At 40.3% G+C, this 16,331-nt stretch overlaps 2 protein-coding genes across 2 annotated transcripts; both read left to right on the top strand.

Annotated features, from left to right (window-relative positions):
• The first annotated feature begins 2,175 nt into the window (after positions 1-2,175).
• Positions 2,176-4,878, top strand: theg (theg spermatid protein). The gene is made up of 6 exons (XM_026340167.1): positions 2,176-2,262; positions 2,336-2,397; positions 2,488-2,545; positions 3,219-3,345; positions 4,336-4,495; positions 4,637-4,878. The coding sequence occupies exons 1-6, from the start codon at positions 2,201-2,203 to the stop codon at positions 4,876-4,878; spliced, it is 711 nt and encodes a 236-aa protein (XP_026195952.1). The 5' UTR covers positions 2,176-2,200.
• Positions 4,879-6,048: 1,170 nt separating this feature from the next.
• LOC113147763 (interleukin-6 receptor subunit beta) lies at positions 6,049-15,588 on the top strand. Its single transcript, XM_026338975.1, has 14 exons — positions 6,049-6,135; positions 7,554-7,704; positions 9,671-9,852; positions 9,935-10,098; positions 10,390-10,555; positions 11,105-11,187; positions 11,506-11,737; positions 11,895-12,080; positions 12,244-12,348; positions 12,829-12,975; positions 13,071-13,202; positions 13,296-13,392; positions 13,494-13,575; positions 14,396-15,588. Exons 1-14 carry the CDS (start codon positions 6,078-6,080, stop codon positions 15,110-15,112), a joined length of 2,502 nt encoding a protein of 833 aa, XP_026194760.1. The 5' UTR covers positions 6,049-6,077; the 3' UTR covers positions 15,113-15,588.
• The last annotated feature ends 743 nt before the right edge of the window (positions 15,589-16,331 follow it).

A 16,331-nucleotide genomic window follows, 5' to 3' on the forward strand; every position in this document is an offset into this window, starting at 1 on the left:
TCTACTTCTGTCTCTGCGTCTTCACTGCCATTCTACCTGCACTGCTCACAAGAGTTTGGACTGTTTGGTGCCATCTTTTCCTTTTTACTATAATCCCAGAAACTACACTGGCAGCTTAAAAAGAAAGCCGAGTGCCTCATGAATCTACGCCTGGAAGCTGGTATTGTCACTGAAATCCCTGTGTTCTAAACTCACAGACTCTTGAAAGTCAGCCTTTTATCTTTAGATAAAAGATAAAATAGACAAACTCGAGTCTTGAGACCGTAGAATTAGCAAAAAAATGCATGGAGATTTGTCTCTTAGTGTAGAGCAGAGACTGACTACTGCCAGGTCCCATAAAGGTTAAAATTGTTGTTTACTTTTGGCTGTTTTTGCAGTTCTTTTTATGTGAAATTTATCTTTTAAAATGACAAAAAAACAAAACAAACATTCATGGAGTTGGGGCATAGAGGGTTAAAGTCGTGATACAAAATAAATGTGCTGCAACGCTGTTATTATCCTTTAAATGTTAGTTTCAATTTAAAACACACTATATATTGAACCCTGGCTGTCTGTTGGTGCTAGGGTTTCTCAGAGGCCTGTGAATGTTATGTGATGCTGTAGCTGCGTGCTCTGCACTGTTCCCCTCAGTTCATGGCGTTATTGTGTGATCAACACAAAGTGAGTTTAAAGACTCATTAGCTTCACACAATAACAGACTTCTGCAATACTATTTTAGAGAATTATAACTCCAGTATTATTTGGAAGACGTGGCTTTGTGATCATGACTATTAAAGAAGCTTTTGGTAGATTGTTTACTGTGCTGTTTTTATAAGAATTTAAATGTCTGTTGAAAATAAAGATGTCCAATGCCTCTTTTTAAATTCTCCTTGTTTCACTTTTTATTCTGGTAATTTATGCATTTTACAATTACTTTTATTTCAAAGTTTCATAGAAACACTTGAGTTTGAGTATAGGTTCTTTTAATTGTTATAAATTAAATGCTTGTTATGTTTATTCTTCTACTGTTAAAGGAGAGGTGAGTTAAGGTAACCTAAAGGTGCAGTTTTTGTATTTTATGCCAATATAATGTATTTTAACTAAAAGACACATCAGCAGCGTAAGAAAAGGTGGATATCATTAACTACCTCAGAGCTATTCTTCTACCGTTAGTAATCCACTTGAAAATAAACGGCTGCAGGCAGCGACAAGGCAGACAGAGTTTTTCTCTCGTTATACACGATCTTAGAGATCCATCACCAGGCCACTGTTTACACTGCTATACGTCACTTGATATCCTAGCAACCAGCAGGTGTCGATGTCATCACGAGAGAACGAGGGAGCGACTGAAGGTGCAGAGCAGGTAAATATTGCGAGTTGATAATAACCAAACAAGTACTGTTCTTATAAAATCAAGTTCAACATTTCTTATTTCAGTTAATGATTTGTTGATGTAATCAGATACATACTTTGAAAATAGTGTGGCGGCTTCATGACGTAATCTACATAGGAAGTGGTGCCTGAGGGGAAATGATTCCTTTACAATAGATTAATACAAAAGCAGGGACTTTGTCTAAAACGCTATAAAAACTAAAATCTGTGATTTGTTAATTTACTTGAACACTTATTTCTCTGACAAGGAAAATATGTTTCTGTATTTTGATTCACAAACTTGATTGTATTTCTTAAATATAAGCCAATAGGAAGTTTGATGGCTGCAACACCCTCAAAATAAAAAGACATAAAATTAAGAACAGCAACGTAACCGAAAACAAGCTAGTGTTTAAAATGTTTCAATCTTTGTCATTTAAAAAAACAGATATGATGAATTGCAAATATATGATGCACCTGCTGGACACAGTAGAGTATGGACTGAAAGGTCCTCTGTGTTGCGTCTATGTAGATTCAAGGTTGTATTTTATATTGCCTCACAATAAGCTTCTAAACTAGTTGTCACGTTAGAGACCTGAAGCTCTAAAATGTAAAGTGATCATGTAAAAACACTGATGTTTCAGTGAGCTGCACATCATTCTGCCCAGTGAAGGTCAAACTTCACACTGATGTATCAATAATGAAAACACATTGTTGAGTCGATTCACGTCAGTTTTCTCACTAGATGTGTGAAACAAACAGTCCTTCGGTCACGTCTGTCAAGGTTGGATAATGGGATCATTTCAAATACAATGTGCTCTTTTTTCCCCATCAGGGACCTACTGTTTCCATGGCAACTCGGATACAGCAGCTCGCTCAACCCAAACCCAACCGAGTCCAATATCCAGACCGGTACGTGTGACCGGCCCCCTCCCAACTCAGTCTTTCTGTCTCTCTTTTCTCTGATGAATCCTCTTTTCTCCAGTCGCTCAGTTTACTGGCTGGATGAGCTGCCACCAGAGAGGATTGGATCCACCACCAGAATTGGTACATTTCTATCACACTCTCTCTCTTTTTTCCTTAATTTAATTGCAAACCGAACCCCGTGATCCTATTCAGACTTGTTTTTCTTCACAGAGTTAACCCCTCGTTGGCTGGAGCTATCCCGAAGTAAAAAGCTCTACACACAAGTCATGTAAATATGCAGAACACTGCTAATGACGGTTGATGCATGTGTGATTTCTTTGTTGGGTGTCCTTTTACCATCTATGTTCTGGTACTTCTTACTCCTTTTTGTTTGTGCTGGTTATGCTCATACATTATTTGAATATTATCTTCTATGAGTTTTGTTGCCCTGTACTCGTACATGTGTAAAGACAATGAAGTTGAATCTCATCTAATCTAATCTAAAATATGCAAATATGTGCATATGTCATTGTTCTGTCCCTGACAAAATCTGATGCTCAGAGTTTTCATGTTAGTTAGTACGGTAGATGGTGAGTAAAGTGGTACTACTATCATAAAGCTAAACCTTATCATAAAGCTAAAGTGTATTTTAGGAGAACACACATGGTGGTTTGATCAATACTGATATAAATGAAGACACTTTTCACAAGAAAACTCCACAGGACACTTTTATAAGAGCTCTATAAGCTCATCCTCCTTTGGCTCTATTTGTTATTGTCTTCTGTCTTTTGTCTTTTGCTCTTATCTAGCATCCTGCCTCCTTCCTTCTGCTTTTCTCTTGTCTTCGTCTTCCTCTTTTTCATATCTTTTAATCTATATTTACGTGCCCTATTTTGTCTACGCTTGCATTTCCCTTCTTAATTTTTTATTCCACTACTTCTCATCTCTCTTTTCTTCCCCAGAGGATCTCCCATATGGGAGGTGACAGAATGGGCTCTCAGGGCCGTCCCATCCGAGCGGCTGTGTAGACTTGCTCAACCTCAGGTTCCTGCAGCTGGGTGGCGGCCGGACCGTCCACTGTTGGCACCTGTGAGTAACATACACACCATTTTCCGAGAACTACACTGTACGTAATATATCACAATGTGTTGTGGTGTGCCACAATGTCCACAGTCGGCTTTGGACATTGTTGCTTATTTGCAGAAGACAAAAACGGTTTTGTGCATGTGCCTTTAGCAATACAGACATCTAAAAAGTACTATAACATTAAGAAAACATGAAGTAACTTGTTAAATTAAAGGTGGGGATTCGTCATCTGTGTGTAAGTTGAGCAAATCAATATATGACCTACAAACTTTGCAATAATATCAGTGGTTTAGTTTCTTCCTTGAAGCTGACTAAGCATAAGCAGCTAGTTTTATAATGTTAATGTAAGAGGAAAGAGGAAAGTTGTTATCTGTCTACATTACGCAGCTTCATAATGAGCACTGGACCATAATTGGCAGCTTCTCAACTTGCTCACAGCAGCAACACTATTACGCATTATTACGTTTACTATAAAGACCATTTAAAATAAGAGCTAAATTAAAGAACTGGACAAATAAAAAGGTTTGACCTAAACATAATGCTGCTTGAGAGTGAGTTTGGGCTCACCAAACTAATTACAGTCTGTGATGAAGAGAACACGTTTCTTACCAATTATTACATCCAACAGGTCTAAATAAAGTCATTTCAGTCTGACCAATGTGCTGGACATACATTTCCAGAGCCACTCTGCTAGCATGCCTAAAAATATTTATGTATTCATCACCCTTTATGGTTTAGTTGCTATTGAAAGTGCTCTGAGATGAATCAAGACATGAATGAAATTAATCCAAATTTCATTTGTTTGATTGAGTCCTGAAAGCTTGTTTTTGATATAGGATGGGATTGTTGGGTTTTCTATATAATTCTGTGTACAATTATACTTAGTAAGGTCTGTTGTGATTTAACGCTATACAAATAAAATTGAATTGAATCGATAGGGTTTTTTTTTTTTTTTCATTCTAATCCCATTCTTAACCTAAAATGTGATTGTAGTTGAGCAGAGCGACACAGACAGCAGTTGCCTCTTCACGGATTTGCCAGCTTGCCCAGCCTAGGAGACGGCAGACGTCTGAGGTCTTCAGTCACAAAGCTAACCCTGGACCCATGATCCACTTGCCCTTCAAAGCATCAGCTCATATTCAGCTCCTTGCCAGTAAGTCTTTGCACCATGTTTCTGTACCATTCATAAAGAGTTAGATGAGAAAACCCTTCTGATATTATAACACAGTTTTGTTTTTCATCACTACACAATTATTTTCTGTTTGACCCCAGTTGAATAACTTCATCTTTTCAGCTCCTAAGCATGACCACCCCAAGTTCAAGGGGGAGCGCTCAGTGCACTGGACCATCTCCAAAGCAGTGAGAAACCACTCTGCCAGTCAGAGAACTATTGAACTGTCCGTTCCTAAAGAGAGGAAAGCTCTGTTTGAAGGATGTGACCCATACGTTGTTAGCCGGGCAGCCCGCTCTGCAACCCCCTCGCCTCGGATACAAGAGCTCTGTCTGCCCCTGCCTCGCAAATGTAGCTCGAAATAGGAAGGACGGCGTGTCTGGTCCCCGGAGAAGTGTTGATTGTTCCTTCTCTCCTTCAGGAGTGTGATTGTGATGAAGTGATTTCTATGCCTCTTTAAAATTACAATTTCACCTTCTACCCCACTGCAGTAAAAAGCAGGTACTCAACTTGAAATAAAGTGCAGATGCTTTAAAGCTGCTCAGACTGGCTCACGTGTTGGAACACAAAGCACTGAACTGGAATGACAAGGCCAAGTCATTTGTTTCTGCTGTACATTGAAGACATTTGGGTTTATGATGGAAAGACGATTATGAGATGAAAGCTTCGAAATGCAGTTTTTATTTGATGGGACTTTAATCTAAGTACTGAACATGAAGGCAGGGCGCCTTTCCTATCAGGAAACAGTTTTCTTATTGCATTGTCTTGCATTAACCTGTCTTAGCACTGTATCTATGCATTTTTATTTATAGAGTCCTCTTGTCTGTGTTTTCTGAATCATTTCTGTTCTTTTTGTTGTGTTTTCTCTTTCTCCTCTTCTCTTCTCTTCTCTTCTCTTCTCTTCTCTTCTCTTCTCTTCTCTTCTCTTCTCTTCTCTTCACTGCACACCTGTGTATGAATTGAATGCCTCCTAACAACTACCACTGTGAGCATGTGCACCATTTGTTATAATGAACAAGATAACTTGTCGCAACTTCACAGTGAGATCATAAAATAAAACAAACAGCCGGGGAGATTTGCAGCTGAAATTGCTCTGAGACACCCTGCAGCACACGTCCTGGAGCAGGTCCTGTGGCGCGCTCATTGTTTTCCTAAGTTATTGTTAATATGAGTCAAAATGCCAGTGAGTCTGCTGTACAGTGAAATGTCGGTGTTTGAAAGTCTAAATGACTCGATTTTAGTCTGATCCCTCTATTAAACCTTTATTAAACACTAAATCAGACATCACAATTTGACGTCTGCAGTGCGCGGAGTAAGTGAACCCCACTTTTATTTTGTGCACTGCATGTAGACGAAATGAAAGTTTAATCAAAACCTAATTTCAAGGAGTCATTTATGCTGAAATGACGGCCCCTTCAGCGCACCTCGAACCTCAGTTTGCAAACCACGTTTGGGGCCAAACAACGGGGCGGAACATACGTGTTTAGTATAAAATCAGAGACTGTTCCTGTTGCGTAATCGCGCGGCAGCGCAGACTCGTCTTGGGAAAGACCGGCGGGTGTTGATGGAGCGGAGTCGGGCTGCGATGTGGACCTGTCTGCTCGGGGCTGGACTCGCCCTGGGTAAGTGTCGGGACTTTCTTGACTCAGAGCAGACTGACTAGATTCTGCTTTAACAGTGACGCATTGATATTTGCGTAAATGCGCACGGTTCCTGCATTTACAGGAGAAAAGTTACGCTCCGTGTGGTTTACAGGACAATAAGTCTTAGTTCTGATTCATATAATGTAAACTTGTTTAACCTGGAGATAAATAGTGTGGCCCTCACCACAAACTCTGAATCTGTGTATTGGCATGCTTGTCTCAGTCGTGACTAACAATTTGCTTTGACCTGACACGACTTAAGGAGACCGTTCTCACCCAGCAGACTTTCACTCTCACATCTTGATCATGATGCTTTTATTGCAAATTAAGATATTTGGGTTAGTGTGAAATCAGTCACTGTTATCAGTGTGTGCTATATTTGTATTGGAGAGATCTCTCACACAGTATGAAGGTGTGAAACTTGTGTTTTGAATAGTTTTTGAGCAACAATGGAGCTCTATGGCAAAGAATAAAACAGCTTTTGCATCCACAGATTAGGGATACAGACATATTTGGTCTTTCCTTTAGATTTACTGACAGAAAATAATTGTTCACCTGTGCAGTTGTTGTCACTTCTGGAGCATTTTAACCTCTTTCAGCTCATTTTTTTGGTTTTGATTCACTGTTCTTTCAACCCTGTTTCATCAGGGAACTTATTTTACAGCGCTACAGCTCTAAAACCCCATGTGCACTACCTTATATCTGGCAGTTACCAAGATTTGTAAAGCGGTTTACTACTTAGTTTGGTTTTCTTTGGGTCCCATTAAAACCTTCACATGATTAACTGTTTATAATGTTTCGAGTGACTGCAGCTTCCTTAGTGCAGCACATGCAGATAGTTGCTGGAGATTTTACCAAATCATTATTTCTGAAACTGATCAAAAACACATGGCTCAGGGAGAAGCCAGGTACAGAAAGCTCCCGGCCACTTGTGAATTAATTGCTCACTTACTGACTGGGAAACTGAGCCAGCAGGGAAAGTCTTGAAAGCCATACCTAGACAAATGTCTTGTACGGTCTTGTCTGACCTTCTGTCTAAACATCAGAACAAACAAGAATTGCAGCTTTCATGCGTTGTTTGACAAGATAAATCTGGTTTTATTTAAATTAACAAAGCACAGTTTTATTTAAAGCAACTTACAGGGGTACAATGCAAAGGCAGGGTAAGCGTAGGGAGGTCTTGGTTACGAGCCCCTGCTGGAGGTAGGCCACAGTTGGGGATTCAAATCTCGGTCTCCTGCGTGGAGGGCAGTGATATTATCACTGCACTATCCAGCCACACAATTCTCCCATGGTCCCTTTTAATAAGTTATTCAAGCAAAATGCATGTTCTAATGTGTGGCAGCAATTGGCTCACAGAACAGATAAACCTGATTTTTACTTTTAATCACCTTCAGTTTTGCCTCCGGCCATGTCCAGTACAACCGCCCATGAACCTCCACGGCTAATTGGCTGTGTGTTCCTGAATCGAGCTAATGTCACCTGCCGCTGGGAGGCTGGAGACGCACCAGCAACACACTACACTCTGCAAATCCAGAAGAAGAGTGGGTGAGCAAAACATTTCTTGAATACTTTGAGGTCATGTACGTACAGGAACAAGCATGTCAAATATGAGCCCGAGCCTATAGATTGTCCTGTGGAGCACGTTTTATTATACATTATACTTCATATAGTAACATTGTTGAACAAAGATACTGTTTAATAATGATTTGACTTAGTAATTCAAGAGGCTAAATATGCATAGGTGGCAGCAGTGAGTATTTACTGACGCAGAAAAGAGTTTAGTGGCCATGTTTTTCATAAAGGAACCTCCACCCACTACAAGGGTGTGCTTCATCAATGTATTTTTAACACTTTCTGGACAACAGTGGATTTGTATAGTAGAAATTTGAGATTGAAGAAACTTTATTAATCCCAGAGGGCAATAGCTTTGTGTTGTGACGGCTGCTCTTTGTTAAAAAGGAAGGAAACCAGAAGAGAACCACACCGCACAACTACAAAATAACACAAATACAAACACATACACACACAAAGAAACTCAATAAGAACAAAGGAAATCTGAGGATGGATAAACAAACAATATGATTTGGCATTGACTACAAAGAAAATACTTGTTTATATTCTTAAAAAAAACAAAACAATTGAATTTCCCCAGCCTCATCCTTTAATTTGCATATGTCCGTTTAGCACAGATATATGTATATTGTATATTTAGTTGAATTTTAACACAGTGTTTAACTGTCCGACACATAGATTTACTGTTTTTATTCACTATCACGGTACTCGTAGTGGAGCATTTAGCAGCAAAAGAGACCAACATTTACCTCCATGTTTATGGTGCAGTGCTAAAGTAGAGTTAATACTGAATTTCCATTGACACAACTACAACTACATATGAATCATAATGCTTTACTGTAACTGCTGCATGTGTAATTAGGCACCTGTCAACTGTTTACTATATCAACTTACAAGATGATCACAAAACATAATTATCTTGTTTGCTACAAACATATTTACTTTCAAAATGTAGTGATGAATCCAATCCCACTGTTGTGTTTTATGCACATACAATAGAAAGGTTTGAAGGTTTGTACCCCTGCCGTTCTTGCATGCTGTAGGCAAGTGCTTGGTTTTGTAATCAGCTTTCAATCTCTCATGCATGTGAGTTTTTGGCACATGACATATTGAATTTGTTTAACACAGCAAAGTCGTTAACTTTCAAAATCTAGTGTGATAAAAGTTCTTCTTTATCTGAAGCGCAACCAGAGCACATGCTGATTGGTGAACAACTCTGATTTTAACAAGCTTCTCATTAACCTAATATCTGTAGCAGTCTACGGTGTTAGTCAAGTGTCTGTGTCAAGACTGGTTCCATCTTAGCTCCACTCTTATTTCACTGTAAAATTTGACAAGTAAACCTAACTACGGTGTGTTTATTTTTTATCTTCTTGTACAGTTAAACATTAAAGAAATGTGAGCAGCAACGTTGCATGTGTTGGCTTAATTGAGTCCCACCTGTGCACTGCAGGTGGCAAATGTAGCTGACAAATTGAAATATACACTGATTGGCCACAGCATTAAAATAACCTGGGGTCTGAAATGTTGTGATGGACAGGGGTCAGCATGGTCTGTGGCTGCCCGGCCCCATACACAGCAAACAGAGTCACTTTGTCCCCCCCCCCCCCGGTCCGTTTATTGTGCAATGTTGTCTGCTGTTAGTCGTAATATTTGTTGCAACATGGTAATTTCAAATTTTGATAGCATGTCAGATAATTTTTGACAGCATGTTTGTGACTGCACATGCAAATGTTCACATCCCTGACATGACCTCTTATCTATTTGTCTGACAGACTTGGGGATGTTATTTGCACCTCTTTGTGTATTATGTCTGTTTGTAGATTGTTATACCCAAAGTCAGGTGAAGGACTTAGATGAACAATGTTTGTGTCTTGGCTTGCGTCTGTGTGTGTGTGTGTGTGTGTGTGTGTGTTTTGGGTGCGTATGGGATGTGTAGAGCTGCACCCGTAACAACAAACAGCTCTCCGAGCACGTTCACCTGCACCACACCTAACACCAGCTGCACGGCAGGAATCAGCGGCTCGTCTGTGAGGTTCACTTTTTGCATCATCATCACGGCACACACTCATACCCGGGACATATCGTCTGCTCCACGGTGTCAACCTGGTAGAACTGAAGGTGAGACTGTTGTGCTCTCTCTGCTTGTACCCTTCTTACTCGTCTCTTACTTTTTAACTTTCTCTTCCTCTTTCTTTTCCAGTGATGTTGCCTCCAGTGAGTTTGAACAGTGTAAAGCCGGTGACCGGGATGCCTCAATGTCTGAATTTGATCTGGAGCCGAACCTTGTCTGTGTTTCCTGTGTCTACCTCGGAAATAGAAGCTGGAAATCTGAATTCCCAGATTGAGTTCACAGCACAGGGACAGGTCTGCCACTCCCAAATCCAAACACAAAACCGCATACACTGTACCTGTGTGACGAAACACAGTCATTCATCAAGGAAAGGTTCAAGGTGTAGCATTGCAAGATAATCAACCTGCCCACACAGCTGTGTTATTTGCCAACTAAGACTGCATTTCCCATTTTTAAATTGCATGACATCCTTGTTTGTAATGTTAGTAAAACAGGATTCTCAGACTCAGACTAAGAAAGAGAGCAAAGGAAGTGTGTGGTTTCCCCCACAAGTTTATCTCATCTTACAACTCTTCTACATACAGCGTCATATTCAGGTGAAAAACGTGACAGTGAAAAGCTTCGACTTCCTGGTTTGTTTCTTCAAAGCCGACACTTCATTCACCGTGAGGCTTCGTCACCGTTACCGGGGCCCAGCGAGCCCCTGGAGCCGATGGAGCAACGCACAGCGGGGAAAGACAGCAGAGGACGGTGAGAGGAAGCTGAGTTGACAAACATGCGTGTTGCCTTTGCTGAAGCTGTCAATCCTTTAGTAAACTTCATTAATACTGGAACCAGTGTTGATTAATAGCAGCAATAAAAACAAGAAGAAGGCAATAAAAAACAGTTTTTTAGGTAGTATAGTAGTCTCGTGTTTGACAGCCATTTAACAGAAGATGGATCCAAACTAAGAGGCAAAGTTAATGTTAAATTTTGCATAGGGTTGGAAAAAAAATCCCCCCCACACAGACACATGACCCTGTGAACAAACCACTGTGTAGATGACACAAGTATATTTCAGCACAAAACAAGTCTGAAAGTATGAATACAACTATAGGTCATCTTTCTCCATTCATTTCTTTTCTGCCACATATCCGGGTAGAGTAAAGTAAAGTAAGAAGTAAAGTAAAAAGTAGGCAATACGCTCTGCTGCCCACCTACGCCCCGCCCTGCCTGTGAGATCCTGACGTGTTCCTAGGTCAGATGAGATATAAAAACCCCTTTGGCAATGTTTTTCTGTGTCTTTCCCCTCACTTTCAGCTCCATCTGCAGCACCAGCCTTCTGGAGACAAGTAACACAAAGAGACAGGAACAGATGGAGACTTGTCTCACTGCTTTGGAAGGTGTGTTGTTGAACTGTAGGAATTTAAGTCACGACTTGATGCTCATGTAATCTTTTCTGACTGTTAGTTCACACTTTAATAACAGCGATCTCATTAGTTTTTCATAACCATCTCCCCATGAACTATTCCTTATTTGTTTCTATGCCTCCTTCGCATTCTTAATTTATTGCACTCGAGAGCAGAACTGTACGACTGTATCTTGAGAAAGAGAGAATAAAATGTCACAGGATCGTCTGATTAAAACCATCATGATCATCAGCAGCAGCAGCTAATTTCCACTTGGTCTCCTCTCTCATGGTTTATGTTCATGCTGTTCAGCCCTTGCCTCGCTTCCTGGCCAATGGCAGAGTTCTCTTCTACAATGTGACTTGTGAGACAGAAAGTACTCAAATCCTGAGTGATTATGGGAGCTGCAGAGATTTGAACCACACAAGTACGTCTTGTAGTTTGCGCCTTCCTGTTGGATGCTGCTCCTGCACTCTAACAGCCTCCAACTCTGCTGGGACGTCCCCTAAAGCACAGATATGGCTGCTTGGATCCACTGAGACAGGTAGGGTCTCAGTTAGACTCCTCATGAGTCGTGACATCAATAGCTGCTGATATCCTGCAGATCAACTATACTTAAATCAGCATTTTTTAACAACAGACTCTGATGAACCCTGACAGACTTTTCTCTTTTTCTTATCTTCTCCCTTCCTTCTCTTCAGAACCACCCTCCCTGAGCCAAATCACTGCAAGTGCACTCGATGACAGTAACTTACACATTCGTTGGACGGCTCCAGTTGATCAGTCAGTGACCGGTTTTGTCTTGGAGTGGTTTGCTGTCAGAGAGAATAAAAGCATCCTGTTTTGGGAAAGGCTTAACAGTTCCTGTACAGCATCAGTCATCACAGGTAAAACCATACATACAAAAAACTAAAGATGTGTAAAATATGGTTAAACTTTAGCTTAAATAGAGATGAAATAATTTATTTGATATAACATTCAGCTTAAGTAAATTTGCCATCTGCTTGTGAATAGTCACTGATAATAGTTTTCTTGTTCATGTTGTTTTAGAAGGAATAAAACCGATGGAGCGTTATGCAGTTTCTGTCAAAGCGCTATATGGCGAACGAGGGGCAGGAAAAAACAGGACACTCTACATTTATACAGCAGAAGGAGGTACATCATCTATTATCAACTGTTGCAACTGGGGGTGTGATTGTTTTGTGAAGTATCTGAATCTTTTTCACCTTAAATGATGTGGCTGCCATTTATTTTCAATAAACTGACCAAAGAAACGGAGTTTGTCACACTTTGTGCCTTCGCGCCAGTGGCTCTTAGGCCCCCGTTGTTTATCAGACGAAGACACCTTGAGCCTGGTGAAGCAAGTGCATCTTTATCAGATCACTTGTTGCGAAACAGAGAGAGAGAGAGAGATCGTGGTTTCTTCCTCTAAAGGGAGTTTTTTCCTCTCCACTGTCGCCTAGTGTTTGCTCAAGTGGGGTTGTTGGGTTTTTGATATAATTCTGTATACAGTTTTATTTTGTAAGTTCTTAAACATCGTAAAGATGACTTCTGTTGAGATTTGGTGCTATACAAATAAAATTCATCATCATCGTCATCATTTTCTGCTCTGCACTTATCTCTCCACTTGCACAGCTCCCTCGGCTGGTCCTGTAGTGAAGGTGGAGCAGATCTCCGGTAGCACAGTGAGGCTCAGCTGGAGTCCTGTACCTGTGGAGGTGCTTCACGGTTTCATCCGAAACTACACGCTCTTTTACTCCACTGTAAACCAACCAGCCAAGAGTGAGTATACAACCGTAACACTGCAGAAAGAGTCACCAAAAATAATAACAGAAGTAAAAAAAAAAAGTTGTGTGCACTCATTTTTATTTATTCAGGTGTGTCTGTGCCTGGTCATATTCATGGTTACTCTCTAAAGAATCTGCCACCTGGAGACTATGACATCTTTATGCGGGCAAACACCGACACTGGTGCCGGAGCAGCAGGACCCATCATTAATGTGCACATAGGTGAAGAGATGACACACACATATAAAGTATAAAAAAAAACATATTGCTGTTGCTGTCATTTAATTTTGTGCATGCGTATCTATGTGTGTGAAGACTCTGAGGACAGCTCCGTAGTGATGTACGCCATCCTTCCTCTCATGATGACGTCTCTGCTGCTGGTGCTGATGGCCTGCCTGGCGCACAGTAACATGTAAGAGCTCGGTCTTGCACCAATGACGTCACAGTCACACTCCCAAAGTAAACTACACAAGTACAACCGCATACTTTCTCTCTTAACAAATGGCGCTGCAGGATGAAACAGAAGCTGTGTCAACATGTCCCGGATCCTTCCCACAGCAGTCTGGCACGCTGGACCCCAAAAACCGCCCTGGAGGTAACCTCAAAAACTACTGCTGCCAGTTGCCTTTTTGCTTCGAGAAGTGTTTTTTTAATGCCTGATAATATTCTGTATGCCTGTTATAAACAAATCCCAAGAAAACTAAGAATGAGTTGATCCTGTTGACATTGTCTATGTGTAATATTATGGGCCATAGTATTAATGGGTGACATACATTTATTTTTAATCCAAACCATCCTGCTGCTCTAACAAACAAATGCACCATTACTCATAAGACAGTTCCCAGCTATTTTAGGAAATCTTGTAGCCTTTTATAAAAGTGAAAATGTGAATTTATTTAAAGTTTTTTAATTAACCAGTGATCTTGAGGCTGTGTGCTAAAATCAGGGTGCTGAAGTCTAAAAGTAGAAACACAGATACACATTATTGTATTATTGGTTTTAGCTTTGGGATTTAATACAGCCTCTGGCTATAATATCCAACAGTAACTGCAACACTAGTCATACTTTAATTTAGCAGTAATATAAAAAACTGGAAAGCTTTTATTGAACATACTGTAATTAAAATGTTCACAGATGAAGCTGATTCCAGTATATTGAGAACATGTAGATTTGAGATCTACCCAGATTAATGTGGCACCGTAATGTACAGATTATAGATTTCAAAACTCTTAAAACACATGGACAACAGACAATCTCTGATCTCTAAATGAATTTCTACAAGTGGCAACGACAGTAAATGTAACAATTCAACCACTAGATGGCAGCAAAAGCATTTCTTTCCACGTCTGAAACAGAGCTTTCTAAAGAATCTTGAGACATTTAATTGAATACCTGCCTTTTGTCTATTATCACAGAGTATGAAGCATTCAGTGGTACCAGGAAGGTCTGAAATCAAATACTCAGAAGTTGTTCTTCTTGGTGAAAGCGAGCTGCAGACCTGCGACCAAGATCAGGATATTAGCTATCAAAACGTCTGTGACCTGCAAACATATTCACTAGTCCCAGTGTCAACATCTCAAACTCCTCTAACTACCAGACCGATGTTCATCAGGAGCCCAACTGGAGCCAGGATGACGTGCAGCATGGACCTGTCCTCTAGTTCCTACTTCTATTCTAACGTGTTACCCGCTCAGACTATCAAAACTGTTTCTACCCCCATCCTGTCCACGACTTACTGCCAAGCTGTCAGCAGCTATGACAGTAAGATGCAGCTAGGTGGAGAGAAAGAGCCATCTGAAGAACGGTCTGAATCATCTCTTTGTCCAACAGATGAATTTAAAACCTTCAGTCTTTTTCTGAAACCGTATCAAACCACTATTTCCTTCTCTGACTACAACAGTACCCCTCAATCTGCCAGTTTACTTCCTCACTCAGTCGAGTTCCCCCCACTCAAACACCCTTTTCCTCAAAGCAACTCTAACCCTGTCCCATCGCTCCAGCCCGACACCTTCACTCACCCTAATGCTTCTTCGGACAAATTTTCGACGTCGTTTTCACCTTTCTTTTTCTCTCTTATGGATTTCTCCTACTGCCCTGTCGAATGTGAGCCTTACATCTCTATTGCTGTCTAATTTGATCACAGACATACAGTTTTACTGTGTCTGCATATGCACATCAAGGTCAAATGGTGTCTTTAATTAAATCTCTGTTTCAATTTCAAGACAGAGGGAGGAGAAACACTTTATTTACCACACTTTATTGGTTAGTGAGTCAAAAATTGTACGTTTGACCCATAGTGGAGTTTTTGTGTGTGTGTGTGTGTGTGTGTGTGTGTGTGTGTGTGTGTGTGTGTGTGTGTGTGTGTGTGTGTGTGTGTTTCTGACGTTGTTATTCTTCACACAGTTTAACATACCTATCTGAGCCAAAACCTAAATATTGAGGAATATCAATAAGAAGCACAAAATGTACAAAACCTTGCAGCACTGTCTTCTGTACATACTGAATACATAGATATATATATATAATATATTCATGTAAAAATACAAATAAAATGTGTTTTATGGTAAATCTATGAACAATTATTTCTTTCTATGCTTTGCAAAAACATGTTTCAACCTATTTTGGTACATTTTACCGTTTCAGGCTCTATTCATCCTCTATTGTTCGTCACTGTTGTCACTATACTCATCAGCACTGGACTATTCTATCAGCCTTTTCATTGCTGCACTTGATGTCTACAAAATACGGCAAAATTATAATTGTTACTCACACAAACTACAGCTAATGCACAAAACTGTACAAGAAAAGCTGAAACAATTACATGAAATACACTTTCCATGCGTAGATTCTGATGCATGATGTCCATTTCACACATAGTTAATTGTAATTTACTACTTAAATAAAATAGATATGTCAATATAAAGGAATGATCTGATTACTTTAGGTGTTACTGTACATGATCTTTTTCACCTCTAGGGTTCCCCTGCAGTGGAAGAATTGACAGGATGTGTCAACAGTGGTTAACAGGTGTGGCTGTCTGGTGGCCATCTTGGATTCTGAGAAAAGTTACTTGCAGCTACAACGACTGACCACTGAACAAACCTCAACAGAGTAGAGCAGCAGAGAGCACTCTAGAAATGCAGCTCCACCAGAGAAACCACTGCACTGAGGAGTAAATGGCTTAGAAATAGCTGTGCATGGTTAATGTGTGGATATTTTAATGGTTAGGGGTTGTATGTTCCATGTGTTGATGCTGCTGACTTGGCCAGATCTGTCATGTAGGGTTGTTACCTCTACTCACCTGGTTCAATAAAGGTTAAACAAACAAAAAAAAGAACACATACATGTTGT

Source organism: Anabas testudineus, chromosome 22 (assembly GCF_900324465.2).
Source record: "Anabas testudineus chromosome 22, fAnaTes1.2, whole genome shotgun sequence".
Classification (NCBI taxonomy): domain Eukaryota; kingdom Metazoa; phylum Chordata; class Actinopteri; order Anabantiformes; family Anabantidae; genus Anabas; species Anabas testudineus.

Coding starts and splice junctions, on each gene's coding strand:
- LOC113147763 (XM_026338975.1), top strand. CDS start 6,078: ATGGAGCGGAGTCGGGCTGCGATGTGGACCTGTCTGCTCGGGGCTGGA. Junction 12,081..12,243: donor TACAGCATCAGTCATCACAG/GTAAAACCATAC, acceptor ATGTTGTTTTAG/AAGGAATAAAACCGATGGAG. Junction 12,976..13,070: donor TGTAAACCAACCAGCCAAGA/GTGAGTATACAA, acceptor TTATTTATTCAG/GTGTGTCTGTGCCTGGTCAT.
- theg (XM_026340167.1), top strand. CDS start 2,201: ATGGCAACTCGGATACAGCAGCTCGCTCAACCCAAACCCAACCGAGTC. Junction 2,263..2,335: donor CGAGTCCAATATCCAGACCG/GTACGTGTGACC, acceptor TCTTTTCTCCAG/TCGCTCAGTTTACTGGCTGG. Junction 2,398..2,487: donor TGGATCCACCACCAGAATTG/GTACATTTCTAT, acceptor TTTTCTTCACAG/AGTTAACCCCTCGTTGGCTG.